The sequence below is a fragment of the Rhinolophus sinicus genome, chromosome 10, assembly GCF_057876585.1.
Source record: "Rhinolophus sinicus isolate RSI-liver-muscle chromosome 10, RSI-T2T, whole genome shotgun sequence".
Classification (NCBI taxonomy): Eukaryota; Metazoa; Chordata; class Mammalia; order Chiroptera; family Rhinolophidae; genus Rhinolophus; species Rhinolophus sinicus.
In genome coordinates this window covers 3,489,616-3,514,503 of record NC_142510.1, presented here as the reverse complement: position 1 = coordinate 3,514,503, position 24,888 = coordinate 3,489,616, and the positions used below count along the sequence as shown (strand labels likewise).

Below are 24,888 nucleotides of genomic sequence, written 5' to 3'. Positions count from 1 at the left end.
TCCGGGGTCTGGACTTCAACCTGAGCTTTCAGACTCTAGAAGGGGAGGGATACGAGAGGCGTTGTATGGTTGTAGGACTGGAAGGGATCTTAGTGACTCCTTCATTCTGCCTTCGAGGGGTGACACCGCCCAGCAGTGAACAGCATCTACAGGGTTCCTACTCTTGTGGGGCTTACATAATCGTGGGGGGAAATAATTGTGTGCCGGGGTACAGCTAACCTTCATAGCGCACCTGCCATGGCCCAGGTTCTGTGCCAGCGAACGCTTTATGCGTTATCTCATTCTCACAACGGCCTCAGTGGGTAGGTATCATCTCAGGAGACTGAATTCAGTTGATTTTTAGGAGGGTTGTTCAGACTCTGAGGGAGTGAAAGGGCATAGCAAAATGAGGCAAAACCAGATTATAAAGCTGGAAGGGATTTGAATGATTCCCTCCTTGTGCAAATGAGGAAACTGAGGCCAGGAGAGGTGAAGTGAATTGGGCCGTTAATGGCAGAGTTAAGACTGACTCAAGCCACCCCAGTTTTAGGCCAGTGACTTTTCCACTGCTACCTCTCCTCCTAACCTTACGTCCTACCAAGGGCTGGTCGTGGGGCTTACGAGCCAGTCATTGGGCGAGAAGTATCTGTTGCTCCTCATAACCACCCTTGTGACAGTCACTTTTAAAATTCTCATTTTACCTATGCAAAAATAGGCACGGGGAGGAGGGTCAATAAGAGAGGCAGAGCGTAAAGCCAAGTTAAAAAATGAAAGGGGTCAGTATATCATAATTTGTAATGCTAGAGGCGCTAGCTCGCAGTGAAGACTACGTTTCCCGGCGCGCACCGCGCGTCCCGTAAGTACCACGCCCTTTCATCACTGGGCAAGGAGCCTTACCCAGGCGCGCAATGCACCTCGGGGACTGTAGTTTTCTGGTGGCCCAACGCTTTCAACGGCCCGGGAAGCAACCACCGGAAGTGCCCTCCCTGAGAGGTGGAGTCTGGGCGGCGGCGGCGGTTGCCAGGAGCCCGCGTTGCCGCCAGAGACCCGTAATATGGCGGGGAGGAGGAGGAGGAGGCGGCGGTGGACCGAGCTGCTCTCTGTCAGTACCAGTTGAGCCATTTGCTTCCTGACAAGGCCTGTGGTGAGGGGAGGAAAGCTGACCCAGCCGTAGGAGATCAGGTGTGTGCGCGAGGAGGGGCTTTGACTCGGAGGGTCCCGGCTGCGGGGCCACCGGGCGAGGCGGAACTGGCGCCCTGAGGAGCTGAGGGCGGGCTCCGTACGGAACCCGAGCGCCAATGCTGGGCTCCCGGGCCTCGAGCCCCTGGAAAGGCGCCGGTGTGGGGAGGCGGGGGCCCGGGGGCCGGCGGCACCCAGCGCGGAGGTGATGCTCGGATGTTGGCACCACCGCCTGGTGGGCCCTCGGGATGGCGCCTTAACCAAGGAGCTGGGGGAGGTGGAAGTGGGGCGCTGGCGTGAGGGCAGAGGGTCCCGGGTAAATAAACTCCGGCCCGAGCCGATCTCCTATTGATACAACTGGGCCTTTTCAAATCACTGGGCCACGAGGCCGGCGAGGGAGGCGTCCCCAGGGTGTGTGCTGGCCATTTCTGAACGCGGGTTACCACAACCGGAGGCCCTGGGAGCGCTGTTTACTCTGCCTGCGCGACTCTCTGGGGGCAGAAGCATGAGGATAATAAAGCAAATCCTCGTGATTGCCGCTCATGCTGCTACGTGGTTCCCAATCTTTGCTTCTCTCTGGTTTTGATCCCAGTTCCCTACCCCCACGTTGAGGCTAATGGCAGGTGCTAGAGATTGATTCAATGGGAAGGGGTCTGGAAAAAAAAGAAATGAGGAAGCTGTTGTGTTCCTGTCCATGTTTTACAGTTATGTTTGAGTCTTACCAGGAACCAGCACTGTTCACTGCCCTCCAGGAGTTCGTAATTTAGTGATAAGTCATCATCATCACTATCATCATCTGCATAATAAAAGCAGCCCCCCTTTCATTGATGCTTTCTGCATGTCCTGCAGGATACTGATTGCCATCCGTGTATTAGTTTCTTGAATCCTCGCAGGATCTCTTTGAGGCAGATGAGATTATCCCTATTTTGCAGATGAGGAGACTGAGGCATAGAGATGGTAAGTGAATTGCCAAGAACTTGCAGCTAGTGTGTGCCTGGATAAGAAACCTTCCCCCGTGTGGCCTCTACCAGAGGTTTATGTCTTTGGGAGGACTGATGGGTAACCAACCATCTAGAATCTGAGAAGAAGGCAAGATCTGTTCTGTGTTGCTTTTACCACTCCCTTCAGTGATGTGACTCGTAAAGCACTGGTGAGGAACAGGGAGCAGGGCCACGAGTCGATGGGGTTCGCAAAGAGGCTTACTTGGAGAAGGGTCCTGGTATAGATGGAAAAGAAGAGGCATGTCTGAACTTGATGCAGCTGACAGATTATTAGTTCACGTGAGCCGGTAATGCCTGATGGTCAAGTATGGGGCAGTAGATTTGTGGTTGGTGTGGCCTTGTAGTCAGGGCTCCCTAAAAATAAAATCCTGCTGACGGAGGTGTTTGTATTGTGAGAAAGTAGGCTCCGTCTTGCTCAATCGTACAGGCTATGGATGCTCACTTTTTAAGTGGCTGCCTTTGCAGTTCAGAGGTGCCAGTTTCTCTGAGAATAGGGTCATCCGTGAAACTACCATTCTTCCTTGCTAGCTGCCTTGCTATATAGTCGATGCTCATCTTTTTCCTGGTTTACGTTATTCTTTGCGCTAACTACCCTGATGTATTTGTTCCATTCTTTTATCAAGTGCTACTGAGTGCTGGCGCTGTGCCTGCGTCGTGGGGATTCAGTGGTGAGCAAGACTGAGAAAGCACCTGTGCTTATGGAGCTCGCGTTTCACTGGAGAAAGGCAGACAAAAACCAAGGCAACAAACAAGATAATTTCAGTTAGTGGTAAGTGCTGTGGAAATTGGGAAGCAGCAGTGTAATGTGGTCGTGACTGATGCAGGGTTAATTTAGATGGAATAACCAGGGATAGGCTCTCCAGGGAGGGGACCAACAAGCTGAGGCTGAAGGATAAGAAGGATCCAGTCATGCTCTTCTAGAATCATTTGGTAATTTCCATAGTCATCATATTAGCACTTATATTTGGATATTTCATGCAATAGCTGATGCCACAAGTTATGCTGTAATTGTAAGAAATTACTGTCCACCTGCAGTGTGTATGACATACATGTACTGTTTAAGGGATATGAATTTAACTTTCTGAAGCAATGAGGCATATCTATGTGATGTTGTTGAAAGAAAACTAAAACTATTGTAAAGATACTTTGTTTCCTTAAATTTCCCAGACCTTTAAAATAGAATTTCATTCTTTGTGTAGCCATAGGAAGTCTATTAACATTAATTGTATGAGTAATCTATTTATGTTCCGCAAAATGCTGGATGCATGGATTGTGATAAAAAATATTTGGAAGTATTTTAGTAAAAATGGGGTCGTTTGAATTTCTCTTACATCTTAGCTTCTGCATATTTTGGTTTTTAAGATAATCATAATTATAATGTAGGTTGGAATCTAGACTGAAAATTGAGGCCTTGCTATGGTTACATTTCTTTGAATTAAACTCTCACTTTGCATAATTTGAATATAGAAAGATTTAGAATTGATGGGATGGTAGGAAGAAGTTATTAAGACTACCAGTTGGTCAATCTAATCATAGTTTTCATATGCTTTTTCTTCATTTCTAATTGTATTATAATTTGTCCCTGGCATTTCAGTGTACTGAATTTTTAAGTATTTGGAGGCTTAGGACAGTATCATATTCTATCTTATTTCATCTTTGCATATCCTACATCATGAATTGAATTTCCCTGCCCTCTGTCTTTTGTTAATTAATTAATTGTTTTAAAATGCACACTGAAAGGAACATTATTGTATTAGTTTTTCTGTTCTCACAGTTCATTCCCTTGTTGGTTAGGAGTCTGATGATGACTCCCTTTTTATTTTCCCTTGCTTATTTAAAGGAAACAATGCCAGACATAATGCTATGGAAACAGGCAATCAAATATTTAATGCTTGCTAGCTGAATGAATATGGTGGCTAATCCTTCCTGGTTCCCTTGTATTTTCATAGCCACCATTACAATTTTCCAGAAATTGTGAAGTTACAGGGTTGATTGTTTTAAGTAGTTTGGCAATGGTTTCAGTTTTCAGTGATCAATTAGAATTATTATGAGAGCCGATAGATTTTCTGTTTTCCACTGCTGACTGATTTGGCCAGTGACCATGGAGTCATACTATGTTTTTTAGATATGTAAGTAATAGACTTTGAACTCCATGATAGAAAAAGAATTTTAAAAAATAAATATCCTCTTTTATTTAAATAACCCTTTTGTCTTTTTTTTTTTTTTTGTGGTAAAGCATTTCTACCTTTCTATAATTTAGTTTTTCTTGTGCTGTGTAGATAAGTCCTGCTTGAGAAAATGTATTCTATTTTGTAATCTAAAGTTAGTAAAGTGGTATAGAACTTTGTGTTTTTAAAGTAGATTTCATTGGTGAGTGAGTTCTTAGTACTTTTCTAAACTAATCACATTCAAAGATTGATTTACATGCAAGTGTTCAAAAATGTTTACTATCGGAAGCAAGCTTCAACTGGGGAGGATCGTGACCTATGTTTTACCTTATACTCAAGATTTAGCTCCTGATCAGTGAAAAAATTCTGGGAGGGACAGTTCTAGGAATCGTGAATTCTAGGAATATTTCAGTGCTCTATACAATTGGCCAAATAATTAAGATGTATTTTTCTCAGCACATTCAAAATGACATTCTTCTCTTTTGTAGTGTGGTGGTGGGAAGATGGAGGAATATGAGAAATTCTGTGAGAAGAGTCTTGCCAGAATCCAAGAAGCATCACTGTCCACTGAGAGCTTTTTACCTGTCCAGTCTGAAAGCATCTCACTTATTCGCTTCCATGGAGTGGCTGTGCTTTCTCCACTGGTAAACATTCTTTGATTTTTACATAACCTTGTTTTCTATAGTGGCCCACAAAGGCCGTTCATAGAAAAACAAAAGAAAGAGTTATGAACATCAGAAAGATGCCTAACGTATTCATAATTAAAGAAATACAAATGAGTTGGGTTTTTTTTGAGCTTTTTTTATTTTTTTGTCTACTAGATTTGAAAAGATCTGATAGGATCTATGGGGAAAAGGCACTTATGTTACACTTTTGCTGAGAGAATCAGTTAATTTTATTTTTTGGTGAGCAATATGGTAGTGTTTATCAGAATTTAAAAGTATACGTAACCTTTGATTCAGCAATTCCATTTTTGGGGAATATCTTACAGTTATACTCATCTATGTGACCAAAGAAATCTTTGTAAAGTTATAGAAGCGTTGTTTAAAATAGAAAATGATTGAACAACCTAAGTATCCATCAGTAGTGGACTCGTTTAACTGGTCCGTTTTATAGAATCTCATCCATGCCATTAAAGTGAGTACAGTACACCTAAGATATGGGCCTGGAAGAATCTCCACAAGTTACTATAAGTCACTGCACAAGGCATGCTCTCAGGGGCAGGGAAGAGCCGTGGTTAGAAGCCCAGCTCTGCTACCTTCTGGCCTGGGTTCAAATCATTGCTCTGCCACTTACCTGCTCTGTGAACTTGCAAGTCCATTTTCTTTATTTGTTAAATGACAATAAAAATAATGCCTACCTCACAGAGCTGTTTTGAGGATTAAATGAACTAATCCATTTAAAATGGGTAGAACCACTACTTAGATCATAAGAGGTAATCAATCTGTGTTAACTATTTGGATTTTTAAATAAGGATATTGTACTCCTTCTCTGGGGAGGGGTAAAGGAGTATAGGATGAGAAGGAAGACATGCTTTTCATCACTACCCTTCGATATGGATTGAATATTTTTCATATGCATGTGATTTTATTTCAAATCAGAAAATTGATATGATTGAAAGTGAGTTAATTTTTTCTTATATAACAGGAGTTAAAAGAGAAGTAATTTCTGCCAACTTTTTATAATTAAATTTCCAAACATGCATAAAAGTTGAGAGGATAGTACCATGACCACCCTTATATCTGCTAGTTAGAGTCAACCGTTTTTTAACATTTTTGCTTTATTGTGTTTGTGATTTTATATATGTATATATGTGTGTATATATTTGCCTACTCTTTTTGTTTTATTGCTGAGCCATTTGAAAATTGCAGAGACATGACATCTCTCCCCTGAATATTTTGGTATACATATTATAAAAATAAGGACATTTTCTTACATAAAACCCCAATACCATGATCACACCTTTAGAAAATGAATAATAATTTTAATAGCATCTAATATTCCATTGATACTCAAATTTCTCAATTTGTGCTTAAAATGTCTTTTATAATTTCTTTTTTGTAATTTGGGTCCAGTCAAAATTGACAAATAGCATTTGCTTGTTATGATTTTTTTAATCTCTCTTGATTTGGAACAGTGCCTCTACCTCTTAAAAATTTTGTTTTTTGTTTTTATGATAGTGAGTTTTTAAAGAGACCAGACCGGTTATCCTGTAGAGTGCCTTCCATTGGATTTGTCTAATTGTTTCCTTCAGTGATAATTTAACTTGTATTCCAGTCCCTATAGTTCCTATAAACTGGAAAGTGTGTCTAAAACTTTGATTAGAGTCAGGTTACATATTTTGGGCAAGAATTCTTTGGAGATGATGCCATGTACTTCATAGTAAATTAAATCAGAAGTTACCTAATGCCTCCTTGTTCCTCTGTTTCAATGTTTAGTTTAAATATTGCTTTTACAGTGGTGACTGCCAGATGATTCTTTAAAGGTATAAATTTTCTTTCCCCCTTTTTATTACCAAGAAAACTGTGGAGTGATTCTTTGGTACCATGCAAAGGAGAAAAAATTTTGCAACCATTTTTATCAGCTACTTGATGACATAAGGCTTGATTAGTTTAATGTGGACCAAAATGTCTGTGCCTTACAGCTTAGCATTGTGACTCCGTCAGTTAATTATTTATAAGCAAAATCTATATTTATTGACACTCATCCATTTTTTATGTTGTATTTGATAGAAGAATATTGCAACTTTGGAATAATTTTTTAGGACATGTTTTCCATATGCATAAGTCTAAAATAAGCCTCAACTCCTTAAAATAGTGAGAAGACTTCCCAGGACTTAATAAATAAGACTTAAATCCACTGTAAAAAGATATAATGCTTGGAGGCTTTCAGTTTTTTAGGTACATTTATGTTTTCATTGGAGGTTACGGTGAAGTAGAATTAAATATGTGTTCTGATTTTGTAGGCAAATAAAACATCTGTTTCTTTTATCATTAAACCTTTGGAGATTTTCTTGAGGTAGCAGAGAGGTAAAATGTACACTGATTGTGAAGAATGTAACTGACTCAGTGAAGTATGACATTGCCAAGTGAAAAGCTCATCAGTGGCCAAAAGTAAATTTTATCTCTCATTTTAGAGGAATTGATAAGAGAACAGGCTTTCTTTCTTTCTTTTTCTTTCTTTCTTTCAACTTATTTTTTCAGTTGAGAATAATTTACATACAGTAAAATGTACACATCTTTAGCATTCAAATTTCATGTGTTGTGTAACTCGTACAGAGGACATTTCCATCACCACCTAAAGATCTTGCATACCCCATCCCAGCCATTAAACCCGACTGCTGCTCAGATTTCTTTCACTATAGATACTTTTAGTCATTCTAATTGAAAACGTCCTGATTTTATGCTATTTTTGTATTTATGATAAATAATTACATACTTATGACGTTTTGCAGCTTAACATTGAGAAAAGGAAGGAAATGCAACAAGAAAAGCAGAAAGCACTTGATGTAGAAGCGAGAAAGCAGGTTAATAGGAAGAAAGCTTTACTGACTCGTGTCCAGGAAGTTCTTGAAAATGTTCAGGTGTGTAATTTAAGCTCTTTTAAATTATTAAGGAATCATAATTGTATAAGCATTGATGATAATGTTTCAGAAATATATTTGCACTTACTAGTTACCAACATACTTTACTGTTGTGTTTGAGAAGCTTCATAATTTGTGATATTCCATTTCAGTTGCTCCAAAGAAAGTTCCCTTGCTTGTTAGTGATGCCCAGTCCTTGATCGGAGGGTACTTAGGCAGTGGAGCCCTACACTGAATATAATTGCTTATTGTCTGTGTCTTACGATTAAAAACATTGAATTCTCAGTGACAAAAGGATAGAATTGTCCATTGTAGTTTACCTCTGAACTAATCAGACTATTGACTCAATGCTCTTATTCTCATTCTCTGTAAACAACTGCCCCCAATTATTTTTTGGTGAAAATTCTGCTCATAGATACACAAATGCAATTTAGATTAGATAAGTAGAATTGCCCAGATGCATCTTAGATCCTAATTAAAACCATTTAAACAACACATCCATACCTCTGTAATTGTTTTTATTTAGCTTAATTTAAAATTATATAAACAGTCTGTGTTTAGGTCTGGATCATTTCATACCAAAAAGAAAAATAAATGAATTTGATTGAATAAATAATTTCTGCCATGTATAGCACTGTTTTGCTGATTACATCTTTTTAATTTTCCATACTCTTATGAGTTTGTGGTTTGTGTAATTCTACTGGATAATATATGTACAATGTACTTTAGGATATTAACTGCTACTTTCATTTCTCTATGGGTAATAGATTTTAATTTGCAGGTTATAATTACTGTTCATATTAAGTTTAAAAAAATATAATGTGTATCACAGTAAGGGTGGGTTTTTGAATTACTAGGTATTTTTTTATTATTGAAACAAAAATGGCATATCATTTTTGGTCCCTTGAGGGAATATATCAAATATATTACTAATGCGATTATTGTTGAGTTTGAAAACTGTTTTGATAGAGCATGTACAATGTTGAACTGTAGAGTGATGAATTGATTATGCAGGTAATTTCGTATATTAAAACTAGATTTCTAAGGTCTGTTTCATTTGTGAAAGATATTAGTCTATGATAGACTTTTGTGGTTGTTATTTAAATCATCTAACCAAAGGCTCATATTAGTGGTATACAAAAAACGTAGTTGCTGAATACCTCAAATGCGAAATGTGAGATATTTTAAGGAAATAATTGATTTTACTTAAACCTATGAATATATGCATGGATTTTGTGACTATGTATTCTTTTTGTTTTACTTTGGTCCTGAGGTTGTGACTGCGTACCCCTTGTCCTGTTCATTGCATAGTATCTGAAAACGATTACATGTCTTGGGGTTTGTAAGGTAAAACAGGAGTAGCATGTGATCTAGGAAAAAAAACTAAAAAAATCTTAATATTCAGGATTCTGGAGCCTATATTCATAAAATAATTTTTTAATATAATCTTGTATAATCTTTAGAAACCATCCTAGTTCACTGTTAATTTTTTTGCAAAGTTGAAATATTTAGATACAAAATGTAATTTTATTTTTTTTCCTGTTGTATTTCTTGTGTATACAGTTGTTCTCATCTTAATTTATCAATTTTTTACTTAATTTCGCTTGTTCTAAAGCTCATTAACAGGTTCCTATTTTAAATGACCATCATTTAATCAAATTGAAATTTGCTTTAGTAAATTGAGTGTTAAGTTGAAATTTTTCTTATTTTTAAGTTATTTAAGCTACATGGCTGAGCTATCGTTTACTCAAGTTTACCTCATACAAAAGGATTTTAGTTAAAATTTGGAGTAAGCATGTGGGAAGCCAGAGTCTTGTTACTAAATTATTTTCCCTTAATCAGTATCCAGGGCACGTTAGTCTTTGTTAAAGAGGGACGCATTTGTGTAAGACATTTAACTACTTACTGTTTATCTTACATGTCGTTATCCTGAGATGATGGCTCTTGTGGAGGAACAGTTGGTGACATTAATAACATAATCAGATGAAAGTTAAGGAAAATGCTTCTATTCCAAGGTTAAATCACACATGGATATATGAATGTGTGTGTGTATACACTTGCAAATATGTTCTTATTTGTATCAGAATTAATAAATTCCTTTTTTAAAAAAACACCTTAATAAATAGTCCTGGGTGACCGACATGTTATTTATAGTAATTTGAGCTCCATGTGACAAAGCATACCGTACAAAAAGGTCGTCTTCGTTTTTGTTTGTCTGTGTTTTCAAATATCAGAACTCTGAGTCTTTAATTTGTTTTATCGTAGAAAACAATGAAATTAAAGGCTTTTGTGCAATGAGGAAACATTAATTTTTAAATCTCCATTTTTCAGGTTAGAAAAGCACCTCATACCAGTGATTTTGATCAGTGGGAGACAGAAACAGTTTACTCTCATTCAGAAGTCACAAACTTGAATGTTCCTGCTACATTTCCAAATATCTTGCCAAGCCCTGCTGAACACTCCACTTTAGCAAAGTTTGAAAAGATAACTGGACTTTTACCATTGAATAATGAGGGCCAGTTTCAATCCAATGGGATAGACTTAGCGAGGAACTCAGAAGAACTCAGTTCTCTGAAGCAATGTGACTGTTCCAATATTAGCCACACAGAAAACGAAGCTTCTCAGAAGACCTCCGCAGTAACCCCACAAGAGACTCTTACTTCTGATGGTCTGTTCTCAACAAATGAAAAACAGGAACCATCCCTTTTGGAAGAAGTTCCTGCAGATCCCTACATCCTGAGTCTTCAGAGCCTGATGAAAAAGTCAAAGGAATATATAGAAAGAGAACAATCGAGACGCAGTCTGAGAAGTAGTGCAAAGAGGAGTATTAACGAGAGCCATTCAGACAAAGAAAATGATGTCATGGTGACTGGCTGTGTAAAGGAGAAAACCCAGCTGATCGGCAAACACTGCGGTTCCATCATTCCTGACAAGCCCAGCCTTAATAAGTCAAACGTTCTTCTCCAAGGTGCTTCCACTCAAGCAAGCAATGTGAATCCATCAGTCTTAGGTAGCTTTTCTAAAGCGGACATACCTATAGGAACCGGCCATCCCGCTGTTTCAGATCCTGATTCTGATTTTAAAGTCATTCCCACTTTTGTTACTGAAAATAATGTTATCAAAAGTCTTACTGGTTCATATGCCAAATTACCTAGTCCGGAGCCCAGCCTGAGTCCTAAAATGCATCGAAGGCGTTCTAGGCCATCATCAGTGTGTCATATACTTATAAATAACCCCATAAATGCCTGTGAATTGAGTCCTAAAGGAAAAGAACAGACGGTAGACTTAGTTGTCCAAGGTACTGATGAAAAAACAAACATCCCTGAAACTGTGCCAAAGTTACCGATCAATTTAACAGACGTTTGTTCAAGCAAGGTTTATGTCAGCAAAAATACACCAGAAGCCGTCCAGGAAATGGTTTTAGGTAAATCAGATCAGGTATGTCAGTCTTCAGGAGATCACATAGAAAATAAAGTCATTCATGGACTTGCTGTTGTGGAAGGTCAGTTGGCATGTGACGGAAGAGGACCACACAAATTGGACAGTCCGTGTCCTCCAATGCCAAGATTGCATGAGCCCTACGCCACCGGTCCGTGCATAGCGAGTCCAAACTTTGGAACCACAAGTGGACTCAAGTCAGCCAGCGTGTTAGAGAAAAACTCCTGCAATTTACAAATGGAACTGAATAAGTCTTATGATGTGAAGAACCCGTCTCCTTTACTGATGCAAAACCAGAGTGCCAGGCAGCCGGTCGACACCCCTACAGTGGTCTGTGCAAATGAACACTTTTTGGATGACAGTTTTGAGAATGTGAAACAGAGACTTGATTTGGATGTTGACGGTTTGCAAAAAGAAAACTGCCCTTATGTCATAACTCCTGCAATAGCTGAACAGGAAAGGCAACATTTGCCAGACAAAAGATACCCTAAGGGATCTGTCTGCGTCAGCAAGAATCAAATGTTAGAAAGTAGCTCCAAAGGTGAGGACATTTGAAGGTGTTTGATACCTGCCAAGCAGATGGCACCTTTATGTAATACTTCTGATGGACATTTTGTGAAATAATAGTAATAGTCTTCATGTGTTCATTAGGGTACCAAACTTCATTTATCTTATCAGAGAGCGTATAATTAGCTACAGTTTATCGCCGTTTGATAGGCTTTCTTAAATTAGTTTTTAATGTAAATTTTGAATCTTTCACTATCCGCTTGGTATTATAGAGCGTACTGATAAAGACGGCAGGTAAAGGTCTTGCATGAAACATCCCTCCTAGTTGAATCCAGTGTATTGCTACGGTGTTTCCCTTTTGGACGATGGTTTCCAGTATTTTCATCAGTTTGTCTTTTCATGTGTGATGTGATCTTTGTGGAATTGGGCCTTCAGTACACAGTTTAACATCAAATTATTAGAGAAAGTGTCACCTGTAAGGCTTTGTGAGTAGTTTCAGGAATAGTGTCTTTAGCGATTGAAATTATTCCAAGTTATTTTCTGTTGCATCTGGTGTATTAACAACAGCTTGGTACAACCTGTCTTCTGCATTACTCCTTACTTTGTTGTCATGGCCATAATTCATTATCGATGTGGATGACATATGATCAAGTAAGTTAAGTATTTACACATAGACATTTCTGCTCTAATGTGATATTTATCTTCCTGAAAAAACACTTCACACTCTTTAAAATTGCATGCTGAAAATAACATGGTGTGTAGGAAAAATAGTGTGGGGGCAGATCGTTATACACCTGTGCAACTTAGTAAGAACTGAAACAAAAACCACAGTTGATAACCGGGACTCTCCAGGTAAACCATGTAACATGGCCAGAGGCGGCCTCCCTGAAACCCAGAAGTAGGCAAAACCCACACGTGGCAGTTGTACAGCCCTGGCAGCCTGGGCCCTCTCGGAGTGGGCAGGGAGGCAGGGCCGTGTGTGGAGAGCCGCCCAGAGCTGCTTGTTGCTCGGGAAGTCCACTGTGAGATGGAGAAGGGCCTGCAGGCTGTTTCTGAGGGAGGGCTCTTGGGACCACACCTGTGGAAGGAGGGGAGGCGCTGAGGGAGAGGTTGAGCTGGGACACAGCCTTAGCCAAGACCTCAGCTGCCCCCACGGGGCCCCCTGAAGTGTGGATGGTCCTTCAGTGGGTCTGAGCTGGGGTGAGGGGACTGGGCTATGTACCGTTGTGTTGATCGGGACATTGGACGTGAGCATGAACTTGAACTTGGGAGAGGCAGTTTTCTTCACCAAGGCCAAACTCAAAGTAGGCTGACCGTTGTGGGCTATCTCTAGGCAGCCCTCGAGGGAGGGAGCCCCTCTAGGGATGGAGCCCACATTTTGAAGTTAGGTGGAGTAAGGAGAATGTAGACTGAACATAACATAGTTTGGGCACCATCACTTCAGATCATAAGGGGATCTGTCGAATGAGTGGGTAAGGACGGTGAGATGCAGACCTTTATTTGATAGCGTGAAATAAGGAGAGTGGCAAAAGAGAATGTGGTCCAAAGTGGGGACCTGGCTGTGTCTTGGTTATATTATGTCAGATCCAGGAATACTCTCGAGTGAGAATCACAATTGAAGTTAATGATATAAAACATCAGATATTAGACTTGCAGATTTTCTAAATCCGAGGGGGACATGTTTCTTTTCAGAAGGTGAGGAGACAGTAAAAAGCAAGATGTTAGCTCTTGAAGAAATGCGGAAGAGACTAGAAGAACAGCACGCCCAGCAGTTATCACTTCTCATAGCTGAGCAGGAGCGGGAGCAGGAAAGATTGCAGAAGGTGAGGAATTAAACGGAGGGAAATAGGGTGGTCAGTGGAGTTTAGCTGGGACACCCGTGAACTTTGGTCATGTCACGGATACATGTAATTTCCCCCCGTATATCTTCATTGATTTTGATACATGGATAATATTTTTATTGCCAGAATATGAGGTTTAATATTTAGATTATTCTTTTCCAAAAATGTAGAATTTATCAGAAGGATACTTTATTCACTCCTTGGTTCAACACTTAATATCTTTAAAAGGTATTTTATAAATAGATGCTAAAATATGCATTCTGCGAGAGTATTATCGTAAGAGGAAGATACTTGTTTTAAGATTATTATTGTTAACGTATCACATTTTAAAATCAATTAAACAAATTGTCAATTTTATCTGAGGGAGGAAAACCTGAAATAGTAATTTTTTGATAATTCTATATACTTTTAGCTAAGCCTAAAATGATACTACTTTGGGATACAATTGAACAAACTACCTAGCGTGTGATAACGAACTGTCAATGTGCAGGAAATAGAAGAACAGGAGAAAATGTTCAAAGAGAAGAAGGCGACTGCCGCGGAAGCCAATGAACTGGGCATTAACGGTGCGGAGGCCATAGAATGGAGAAGAGTAAGTGACTCCGGCGTGCTGGAAGCGATGCTGTCTCACGTGGACTCACTCCACACGTCACATTCTCACAGTTCTGGTAAATATTTACAAATCCTTTTCCGTGTGGAAAAAAATGATGCTATCGTAAGGTATTTCATTTGCCGCGCTTGAAAACTGGAGCTTTCTTCTTCAAGTAATTCCATGTCCAACCCATGGCTTAGTAACTGGTGAAAAATTAAATGAGAGCAGTAGATCAAAGACAGGTGAGCAGGTGTTCCTGAGAAAAGCCACCTTCACAAAGGAAATATCAGGAAACCTGACCTGGAGTCCAGTCTTTGTTCATTCACGCAGCAGGTGACTTGCTTCAAGGGAAAGCACGGTTTGCTCTCTCCGGAGTGATCTTGAATTACTACATCTAATTCCTCAGTCCCCGCAAGAGCTTATCTTCACGTCATCGGTTATCCTGAGATGCTGTTCATGTTGAAAAGATCCATCTGGTGCCTAAGCTTCAATTCCATCAATATTTCAAGCCCACATGTGGATCAGTTTCAGAGGCGGTTGTTATCCTTAATGATTGTCACAAGTGTGTATTTGGGTGTTCTGCATTTTCTGGTTATGTGGCATCAAGTATAACACTCTATGTATATTTCTCCAGCTTTCACAAATTCTGCCCTACAACATAGCTTTGGTTCTGTAAATGAAGCACCATTCTACCTCTGGGGACCATCAACTAGTGGCTTGACCAAACTCTTAGTCACAAGGCCTTTTGGAAGGGCCACAACTAAATGGTCTCAGGTGGGCATCTTAATGATATCTAACATATATGTGTCTCTCTTCTGTCTATTTATCTAGCTATCTTTCTGTTTTTAAAAGAGCTGCATTCTCTTAGGTTGTACAAATGAGCATGAATATGTTTGCCGTACATCAAGTAGCTTATTAGTTTTTATTAGAGATGAAATTATGTAGAACATGTGTACATAGAAGAACTTAGTTCATTGTAGTAGATTAAGGAAAACAATCTTGAGTGTAATGCTCAGCTTCTTAAAACATTGTGTCTATCTTATTTCTTCTAGGTTTTCAGTCCAGAAGTACAAGCAAAGTTTAATAAAATAACTGCTGTGGCAAAAGGATTTCTTACTCGTAGGCTTATGCAGACAGATAAACTGAAGCAACTTCGACAAACTGTAAAAGTAAGATTGTTGTAAATCATTCGTATTTCACTCTGTCACAGTTTTTATCAGTCTTGTTACAGCCGAGTTGACAAATTAGTTTAGAACTTGGGCAGATCAAACATTTTTTAGTTACTGTAACAGACAGTTTTAGAAATCTGATTGTTAATCTCATTCAGGTAATTTAAAAAAATACATAAATGAAGTAGTTTGTGTATTTTCATCTTACCTTAACGTGAGAGCTGTTTGACTTGTAATAAGTAATAGTTTTGTGTTCTTTGTAATTTTGGCTTGACTGAGAAAAAAAACAAGAAGGAACTACAGTGATCATGAATCTTTCTAGAAAGATGGTTTCTGAAGGAGCATTGTTTTCTTTCAGGACACTATGGAATTCCTCAGAAGTTTTCAGTCTGAAGCACCGTTAAAGAGGGGGGCTGTTTCTGCACAGGATGCTTCTCTTCAGGACAGAGTGTTGGCTCAGGTGAGGTGGCAGGTCCTGAGGGTGCTGGGAAATGGGCTGTTTTATGGCTCTCACTTACCCACTGATAATATGTTTCAATGGAAACTTCATTCTTTCCCTCTAAATACAAGTGCGTGTAACATTACTGAACCCTCTAAATGAGTACAATGTTTTTTCCCTTTGAACCTAGTTGCGAGCTGCCCTCTATGGTATTCATGACATATTCTTTGTGATGGATGCAGCTGAAAGAATGTCGATTCTACATCATGATCGAGAAGCTCGCAAAGAGAAAATGCTCAGGCAAATGGTACGTTCTCTGATTTTTTCATGAATGAGTGAAAAACAATTTCTTCTACAAGTCACAAAATACTTCTGCCATCAGATGTGTGGGTTTCCCCGCCCCCACCAACCAATTCTTTGACACAGGCTGGCTATCCTACAACTCAGTTCAGTTCTGTGACTGCCAACCTGGAGTTATCAGATACTATAATACAAGTTAAGGAGGCAGTTAGGACTGTCCCCACTTCAGACGCTAATCGCAAGTCCCAGGTCGTCAGTTGGACTTCTGACTGATGGCTGTAAAGCAAGGTTCCCATGACCCCTCCCCCGCTTCGGGTCTGAGGTTTTCTAGGGTGATTCACAGAACTCAGGGACACACTTCCTTACATTTACTGGCTTATTATATAATAAAGTAATAGCCAGATGAAGGGATGCATAGGGCCTGAGAGCCGGAGCTTCTGTCCCCGCAGACTTCCGGGCACATGTAGGAGTTCACTAACCCGGAAGCTCTCTGATCATCAGGGATTTTCATGGAGGCTTCATTATATAGACATGACCAGTTATTCACTCAGTCTCTAGCCCCTCTCCTGTCTCTGGAGAATAGGGGGTGAGGCTGAAAGTTTCAAGCTTCTAATCATGTTTGGTCTTTCTGATAATTAGCCTCTGTCCAGGGGTCCACGCAGAGTCACCTCATTAGAACACTTCCTATCACCCAGAAAACTCCAGTCGTTTAGGAGTTCTGTGTCAGGAACCAGTGTCAAAGACCAAATACTAGAACAAAAGATGCTTCTACCAACTGTATCACTCAGACTACAAGGGTTTTAGGAGCTTTGCTCTGTGTTAGGAACTTGGGTCAATGACCGAATATTAGCAGGAACCAGGGGCAGACACTGCTATGTGTATATTTCTTTTTATTTCACAATGAGGTTCGTCTCTATTGACTTCAGCACCCTTCCTACAGTTCTTGTAGATGGATTTAAAAGAAATCAGTGAAAGTATTACACTTTGTTTTGCGACTGGATTTTGACTGTTGCTTGGATGGCTTAAAGAAAACTATCATTTGTTCCTGGTGGAATTGCCTTAAAACTGTCACGTGATTTTTGCATCATTTGGAAATCAGAGTAAGAAAATAAGCTCCAAGTTAATTTGAAATAGATCAATGTTGGAGATCTGTGGTTTAAATCAATGATCTTAGTGTGGTTGGCAAAAGTAAAACGAGCAATTTTTTTATTTCCGTGGGAAAATAATTTGTTTTTAAACATCAGACTGCTTCAGTTGTAAAGACGAAGTCAAAGTTCAAAATGCTGGTAAGAGATGCTTGCCCGGCCATTAGAGATTGTCCTATGCTGTAATTTAGGGGTATCATGGAGACCGCTAAACTTTATGTTACTTTTGTGTTTGAAAGGATAAAATGAAGAGTCCACGAGTGGCTCTTTCAGCTGCGACACAGAAGTCTCTTGACAGGAAGAAGTACATGAAGTAAGTTTTTCTTGTGTTGTGTCACATGTATTTATTATCAAACCGTCTAATTTTAGTTATTGGTTGGTCTGTTTGTATACTCATGTTAGAAATAAGGAACAGTTCACTTTTCTACAGCTGAACTGATAGAATCCCCTTTTATGTAATGAGTTTTATTAAAATGAGGTGGTAAAATCTGATTTCCTCTTCAGATAAATGTGTAAACTACTAAATTTGTCAGTGTTCAACTTTTGTAATTGGTAGCCAATCAAATAATTGTAAACATAGTTCATCCTTTACGTTCAGTGTTAATTTTATATCTTTTAAATACATTCTTTTTCTAATATCCTAAAGACTTCATGGGAGGAAAAATGTAATGCAATTATCCTAATAACTATCATATTCAGACTCTTCTGCCGTGACAGTAGTCTTTAGTATGCTTGTTACAGGTCTTTCAGTGGTTCGCCAACTTTTAAATGATGATTTGTTTCTGCCATCCTGTATCACATTTGTAAACATGTTTTTCTTTCTTTCTAAATACACTGTTTGTGTGTCCTTGTTTTTGTACTGTTAGAGCTGCTGAAATGGGAATGCCAAATAAGAAATTTCTGGTTAAACAAAATCCTTCTGAAACAAGGTGAGAAAAATTACTTAGTCTCACTGTGAGGCTATTTTTTCTTTTCTTTTCAAAGATAAGAAAATGGTATAAATCCCGAGCTTGCTCTTTGTGGGCTTCGTTCCACGTTACATCAGTAAGACACTCCCTGTTCAGCTGGAGGGTCTCAGGCGCAGAATCCATGTTAACACCTGGTCGTGTACCTGGTTACGTCAGCCCACATGTTCTGGAATGTTCTGTGGGACGTGCTGTCTCTGGTGGACATTTGAGCCCCATGTATCCTGAGTTCAGCCCACAGCCCAGGTGGACTTTGATACTTACTTCAAAACCTTAGAAAGCGAGCTTAATATTTGTGACCCGTTTTCTACTCTTATAAGAGTGAAGTTTCTTATCTCAGATGTTTGAAAGGAAATTGGCTTTTGGAAAGTATACAAATAAGTTATCTAAAAGCAGAGGGATTAATAAACTTACGTCGGACGCCTCTTTCCTGACAGAAACCTAAAGTTTGGGCTCTTGTTGAACAAAATATACGTACTGTGTTAATCTGCTTTAACCATCTTGCTTTGCTTTGCACTATTACATCGGCCATAGCGTTGCGTAGATGACCCCCACCTCACTGCTCTCAGCTCTCATCTTTTGAGAGAAAATGGGGGGAGAAGGAATTCATCCTGTTGAATTAATTTTTTGTTTACTTTGTCAACAGAGTCCTTCAGCCAAACCAAGGACAGAATGCCCCTGTTCCCAGGCTGCTAAGTAGGCAAGGGTAAGACTGCGACACACGGGCATTAAAAACTGTTCAAGTCAGGATTAGCTGTGAGGGGAAAATCATTTAGTGCCCTTTATGTAAAGGAGAACTCTTTTCCAAATGCGTTGTCTCCTATAGTCTTAAGATCTTTTAAAGTCCTGTGTTCGGAGATAACCCTTTGGTGTTCTGTTGTGTGTTGTATTTTAGTTGTCATCTTCTGTTGGCATGTTTTTACGCTTCATTTCATACCATTTGGCTCATTAAGTATTGTAAGCCTCTGTAGAGTAAGTTCAGCATCACCAGTGATTCTCCAGCAAAGCATAAGCCATGGCTCTTAGTCTCCTGCTGAAGCAAGAGTACAGCTTCTTTACACAAGCGTGTATAAGACTTAAATTCTTTTCAAGTTTATTTTGCTGAGAACAGTTGATGCAGAACGGTTGCTTTCTTTGAATGTTGAACATTTAGACCTTAATGCAAGTGACTTATTAATTTTTTTATATTCAATTAGAAGCCCTAAGACAGCAGTGAAGGGGGTTGTGCAAAATAGACAGAAGTCTTCACAGAGCAGAATGCCTAACAGAGCGCCTGTGTCAGGTGTGTAGCCACGAGTCCCTGAAGCCCATTCAAAAGACAGAAGTGCACAAGCTGCCCCGTGACACAGGCCACGCACGTGGGGTCTGTGGTCTGTCCTTGCCACCATCATCCTGCCGTATTCACCGCCACTCCTGCTAGCGATGGTTTGTGTCAGCATTTTGTGGCAGTCGGGAGCCCTAGGAAAACGGTGTTTCCAACCTTGATTTCTGCAATAATCCCATGGAAACACTGTATTTATTTATTTTTAATCTGAAAAATTGGTAGAATTCTACTTGTTTAATTCAGAAACCTTTTTATAAGTGAGTGAAGTGTGATAATGTCTGATGTCTACATCTGGGCATGTTCAGTTTGGGGAGCGTGTAACCCCCAGGAATGCTGTCTGCACATAAGGGGAAAGTTTCTCCCTCTCACCACAAGATCACCTGTAAATATGACAGGTGGGAGGGGTGAGTTTTATTTGGGTTTTTTTCCCCTTAATTTTTTGCTCAATAAGAAGCTTGAGCTAAATCTCTCTTTATGTTCATTATTTGAGGATTATCTAAGGGCTAAATTAAAAACTATTTTTAAATTCTATGTATGGTGGCAAGAAGACAGATTGAATGTTGAACTAATGCAAAACTCTTAAGCTAATGTTTTAGTAATGTCTTAGGTATCTTTGTTAACACCCTTTGATGAGCTCACGCGAAATTACATGATCCATTAAAAATACTTTCCAAATGTTTGGTTTTAACTGTACTGCTTTCTAAGCAGTTAAAAGAAATCTAAGTTAATCACTAGGTAATGAAAATTAAATCTTTAATCAATTCTAATCTCATTAATATGCAATTAACATATTTTAGAGCTTTTATTACTAAGAGATTTCCTCCAAATTAGGAGGGAACAAGCAACATGAGAAATGTTTTCATGTTTTCACCGTTTACGTAAGTTCAAAGAAGGAACAAGATATTGATCATAACTTTGAAACGATTGCTGACCGTTTGCATGTATAGGGTGAATTTAATTCATAACTTTGCATATGTAGAGGATAATTTAAGTATCGTCTTTTGGAAGTCACCGTGAGTGACAGTCAGTGGGTTCTTTTCAAGGGGATTATATAATTGAAGATCCTGCTATTCCAGAGGTCGTCTGAGTCAGTGGGTCTGAAAGATTACTGGAAGAAGGCAGACCAAACACCAAATATGTTGCTTGCGAAGTCATATGGAATTTTACGACATTTTCTGTGTTTTCCTCATGTTAGTGTTCCATCCTAGCTAGTTGGCAGATGACTGAGGAATTAGTAGTATTTTGCCCAATCTTGCGTATTTGCCACAGTGACTAGTCTCCATGTTCTTGTCTCATGCATTTCATCTCCACTTTTTGTCATTTGTGAACCTCTAAGCAAAATAACAACTACTGTTTTTATTCAGTAACACTCAACAGTGTAAAGATGAAGAGGAAGTCACTGCAGTTAATAATACACAATGAAGTTCAGTATTTACAACTGTTGTGGTTCAACTGCAACAGAGTTATGAATACAAACAAACTTAACCCTTGAATGAATATGTATCATTAACATGTACCCGAACAAGTACAAAAATTCTTTCCTATTTTTTCCAAAGATTTATTTATACAAGAGTGCATGCATATTTAGGTAATTGAAAAAGACTCAAGAATTTTATCCTTTTACATAAAATGAAAATTTGGGATATGACTGATTAAAATTCTAACTTGGAGTCTCAACACAGGGATCCATATACATAGTTGTTCTTGAAAAGATGCCTTTCCTGCTTAAATTTTTAATGGCCTACATTATGTTTCAAACACATTTGAAATTATGCTTTGACTTGATCTACGTGAAGAGCGAATCCTTCATTAAGCAATTTATAGGCACCTCTTCTTTGTTATGGTGATAGAATGTCATACTTACACTGAAATAGGATTCTAAGGTGTCAAAGTTTGCTGCAAAGTACTTCAAGTTATTGATAGTTTTCACAAACGGAATTGCTAAATCACTGATCTCGTATGTTTTGAAACATATTTACTCATTTCATGTTTTATGCTTGACACAATAGTTGATAATGAAATTCAGAAACCACTAATTAAAGCAGAGTACGGAGGCAGTAATACAAAATGGTTAAGACAGATCAGGTTGAACTGAATTCTCAGAATCTCTACCCCTAGCTCCCTTACTTACTCTCCTGTGTCTCAGATTTATTATCTGTAAAATAGAGGTAACAATTTCTACCTCAGGATTGATTTATGTAAAGATTAAATATGATAATGTATATTGCTTAGCTCCGTACCTGGTACATAGTAAGCACTCATTAAATAGTTATTATCACAGAAAAACTAACATTCAGAAATAATATTAGTTTTGCTCTATTTTTAGGAGTATATGCAGGAAAAATCCAAAGAAAGCGGCCAAATGTTGCGACAATTTAAGAAGACAACATTCATTAGGATGAAAAAGGGGGGAAGGTTCCATCCATCTTACTGTCCTTGCCCACGACTTTTTCTTTAGCCCTGGATTCTGTTTACACACATGAAGTGACTTGGGAGGGCTAAACAATCATCTGGACGATTTGGTCAGTCTGGCCAGTCCATTCCCGCCCCCCCATTCCTCATAATATTAGGTTTGGGTGAGGATTAATTAGTATTTAGTTAATTGACTCAGCTCTGTGCTGAACCTGTTTATCTACCCAGATGTCTGCTGAGATCCTTTTTCTAAAGTTAAAAGGATATTTGGGTTCATTTCTACAAAATATTGAAAAGGTGTGATCAATGATAAGTTCTGAAATATTGATTTCATTCATCTCTGCTGACTGCTGGCTGAACTTGATAAACAAATTACTGTTCTGTTCAAGGGGGAGATGATTGCAGAAGAATGTTTTCCCCTGGTTTTGTAAAAATCTCTGGTTAATCTCTCAGTCTTGGGCTGACAGGAGGACCACAGAGGCGAAAACACTTGCTGCTAATTGTGGTCCATCTACCAGTTACCTCCGAAGCAGCTGGGTCTCACTATTTTGCTCACAAGTCCACCTTCCTCTCAACAGCTGTCTTACAGAAATGTTAGGTTTCATGTACGTTCCCCGAGTCCTTCGGAAACATTTCTACTAAATTATAACGTCTCCTTGTGGAGGGTGACAACTTTGGTGAAGACAGCACAATTTTCTTGCGTGGAGTGGCATTTAGGCATGCATTATTATTACATTCACATCTGTGACAGAATGACGCGTTGCATGCAGTTTTATTTTCTATTTAGTCTGTATATTTTGATTCTTCATAGTCTGCTTTTTCTAGCATGCTTGATTTAGGAGAGAATAAAGGGCTACATAATCAATTCAATTTTTCAAATGAGATAGTAATATTGTCTAATTGAAATTATGCATTAAGAGGCACTAATTTTTAAGGTTTTTTTTTTTTTTTCATCACTAACATATTCATTTAAAATACAAACCAAAAAAATGTTACCAAGGGAACATGATTTTATGAAAGAGAATATCAGTTAATTTATCGTACCATTTCCAAAAAGGGCTTTGTGCTTTTCACATACAATTGGGATTGTGTACATTTAATCTAACTTGAATTTTAAAAAGATACTGGTCTTTTGAAAATGCAGACTATATATATTCTTAATATCCTTTTAAGAATGTGGAGATAAAGATTGTTTTCTTTGATTTTCTGTTCTATTTAAAGTTTAACTTTTATATCCAGGTGTAGACAGAAAGTAATAACCTACTCTGGGTGTAAACTTGATTTTCCTTATTGAGATGTGTCATTTATTGAATGAGTGAACCAGGAAATTAGAAGACATTTAAAAATGTTTGAGTTACCAATTTGCTATTTGTAGGCAAAGTATATCAAATTATCTTAATATGATACATTGTGCTTTATCGTTCTGAAAACTCAGGAGACAGGTAGCTTACTCATATAATTGTGGGTCTTTCCAGTAAGATAGATACTAAAAGTTTTATGTATACTAATGCAAATTAGCGAAAACAAATAGTATGTTTTGGAGAAAGTTAAGACTAGTTTTAGATTAAGGATGAGAAACTTGAGTGTTTTTTTTTTAATTTAAAGATAAGAGCTTGTGTGTTTTACACATTTTTTTATTGTTCACAGCTTTTTCTCCTAAAAGTGCCAGACATTGTGCTTTTAACGGATTTTTATTTATTTTTTTGTTATTTTTGTTATTTTTACTTTGAAGTGGAATGTCCATTAATGTAAATTGTATTTATTTTTATACTTTAATTTTCACTAGTTTTGCTTCTAGGCAAAAGGCAAAATAAACTTTTCATCTTAAAGGAAATCTAGCTTGATCTTTTATTTACCAAGAAAAGGACTGTTAAGGGATAGATATTAAAAAGTATCTGGCCAAAACGTTAATACTGTAGTATGATCATTTTTTACACTTAAACGTCCCATGAAAGGTATGTCCCACTATTTAATATGTAACCTATACCAGTGCTTATTCCAGCATTAGATTTTGCAGGAGTTGGGCTTTTCAGAAGGCAGAAGGTTCACTAGAGCTGGGACTGTCTTGGCTTATTAAGAGCTAGAAGCCTGTGAAGGAACGAATGGGAGAGAGTGCTGAGGCTGGAGCTCACATCAAAGCCCTCATTCACACAGCTCCGAAGAGTCCAGCTCTTGTTACCGCTTCGCCGTCTCACGTGAGCGTGGTAAGAGCTGCTCACTTCACTTCTTACGGAGGTAATGCGTCCCATAGTCTGCCAGGCAGTGGGAGAAGAGCCCCTCACTTTCCCACGGCCACCCTTGAACTCGTGTGCATTTCATGTGTTGAGAATAATGGGTATGACCGGAAACTGCTCATTACTCACACTGGGCTGAAAACAAAGACCCATTCTGGAGATGAGGGTCTTTTCTATCAGGCATCACCGTCCCATGAACAACCAAGAGAACCCCTCTGCCCCCCGAAAAGTCATAGTTATAAAACAATAAGCAAATGGAGTTGGCATGCTTTATCTCTAAGGGACCGTAGTGGGCATCTGTATAGGTTATAAACAAAATTTCAGAAAACAAAGGAGACTTTAGTTGTTGAATATGGCAAATCAAGCTGGAATATGGTACCACGACCTCACTTCCGTGATCAGGGTCTAAAGACAGCTCTGAGGACAAAAATGGTGTCTAGCCACAATTAGACTTGACTAGGAAAATACTACCTTTTCACTTATTTATGTAATCGGTTCCTTTTTGGTCAGATTCTCTGTGGCTCTCAAGTCTTCACTTTGTTGAGGTGGCTGACAAAGTTGCCGCCTGAATGCTGTTGCTTCTCAGCCTGTGCTGGGGAAAATCCCTTATTC

At 38.8% G+C, this 24,888-nt stretch overlaps 1 protein-coding gene across 4 annotated transcripts; it reads left to right on the top strand.

Annotated features, from left to right (window-relative positions):
* Positions 1–913: 913 nt before the first annotated feature.
* On the top strand, positions 914–22,993 carry CCP110 (centriolar coiled-coil protein 110). 4 transcript variants are annotated; one of them, XM_019753043.3, is made up of 17 exons: positions 968–1,161; positions 2,008–2,115; positions 2,783–2,928; positions 4,816–4,971; positions 7,782–7,910; positions 10,242–11,889; positions 13,548–13,678; positions 14,187–14,364; positions 14,923–15,062; positions 15,341–15,457; positions 15,816–15,917; positions 16,087–16,203; positions 17,581–17,654; positions 18,208–18,270; positions 18,953–19,012; positions 19,503–19,588; positions 21,957–22,993. In XM_019753043.3, the coding sequence occupies exons 4-17, from the start codon at positions 4,831–4,833 to the stop codon at positions 22,007–22,009; spliced, it is 3,039 nt and encodes a 1,012-aa protein (XP_019608602.3). In that variant the 5' UTR covers positions 968–1,161; positions 2,008–2,115; positions 2,783–2,928; positions 4,816–4,830; the 3' UTR covers positions 22,010–22,993. The 4 variants fall into 4 exon arrangements, with proteins under 4 accessions (XP_074179023.2, XP_019608602.3, XP_074179024.2 ...); XM_074322922.2 differs by lacking the exon at positions 19,503–19,588 and having other exon boundaries at positions 914–1,161; XM_019753046.3 differs by lacking the exon at positions 2,008–2,115 and having other exon boundaries at positions 1,012–1,161.
* The last annotated feature ends 1,895 nt before the right edge of the window (positions 22,994–24,888 follow it).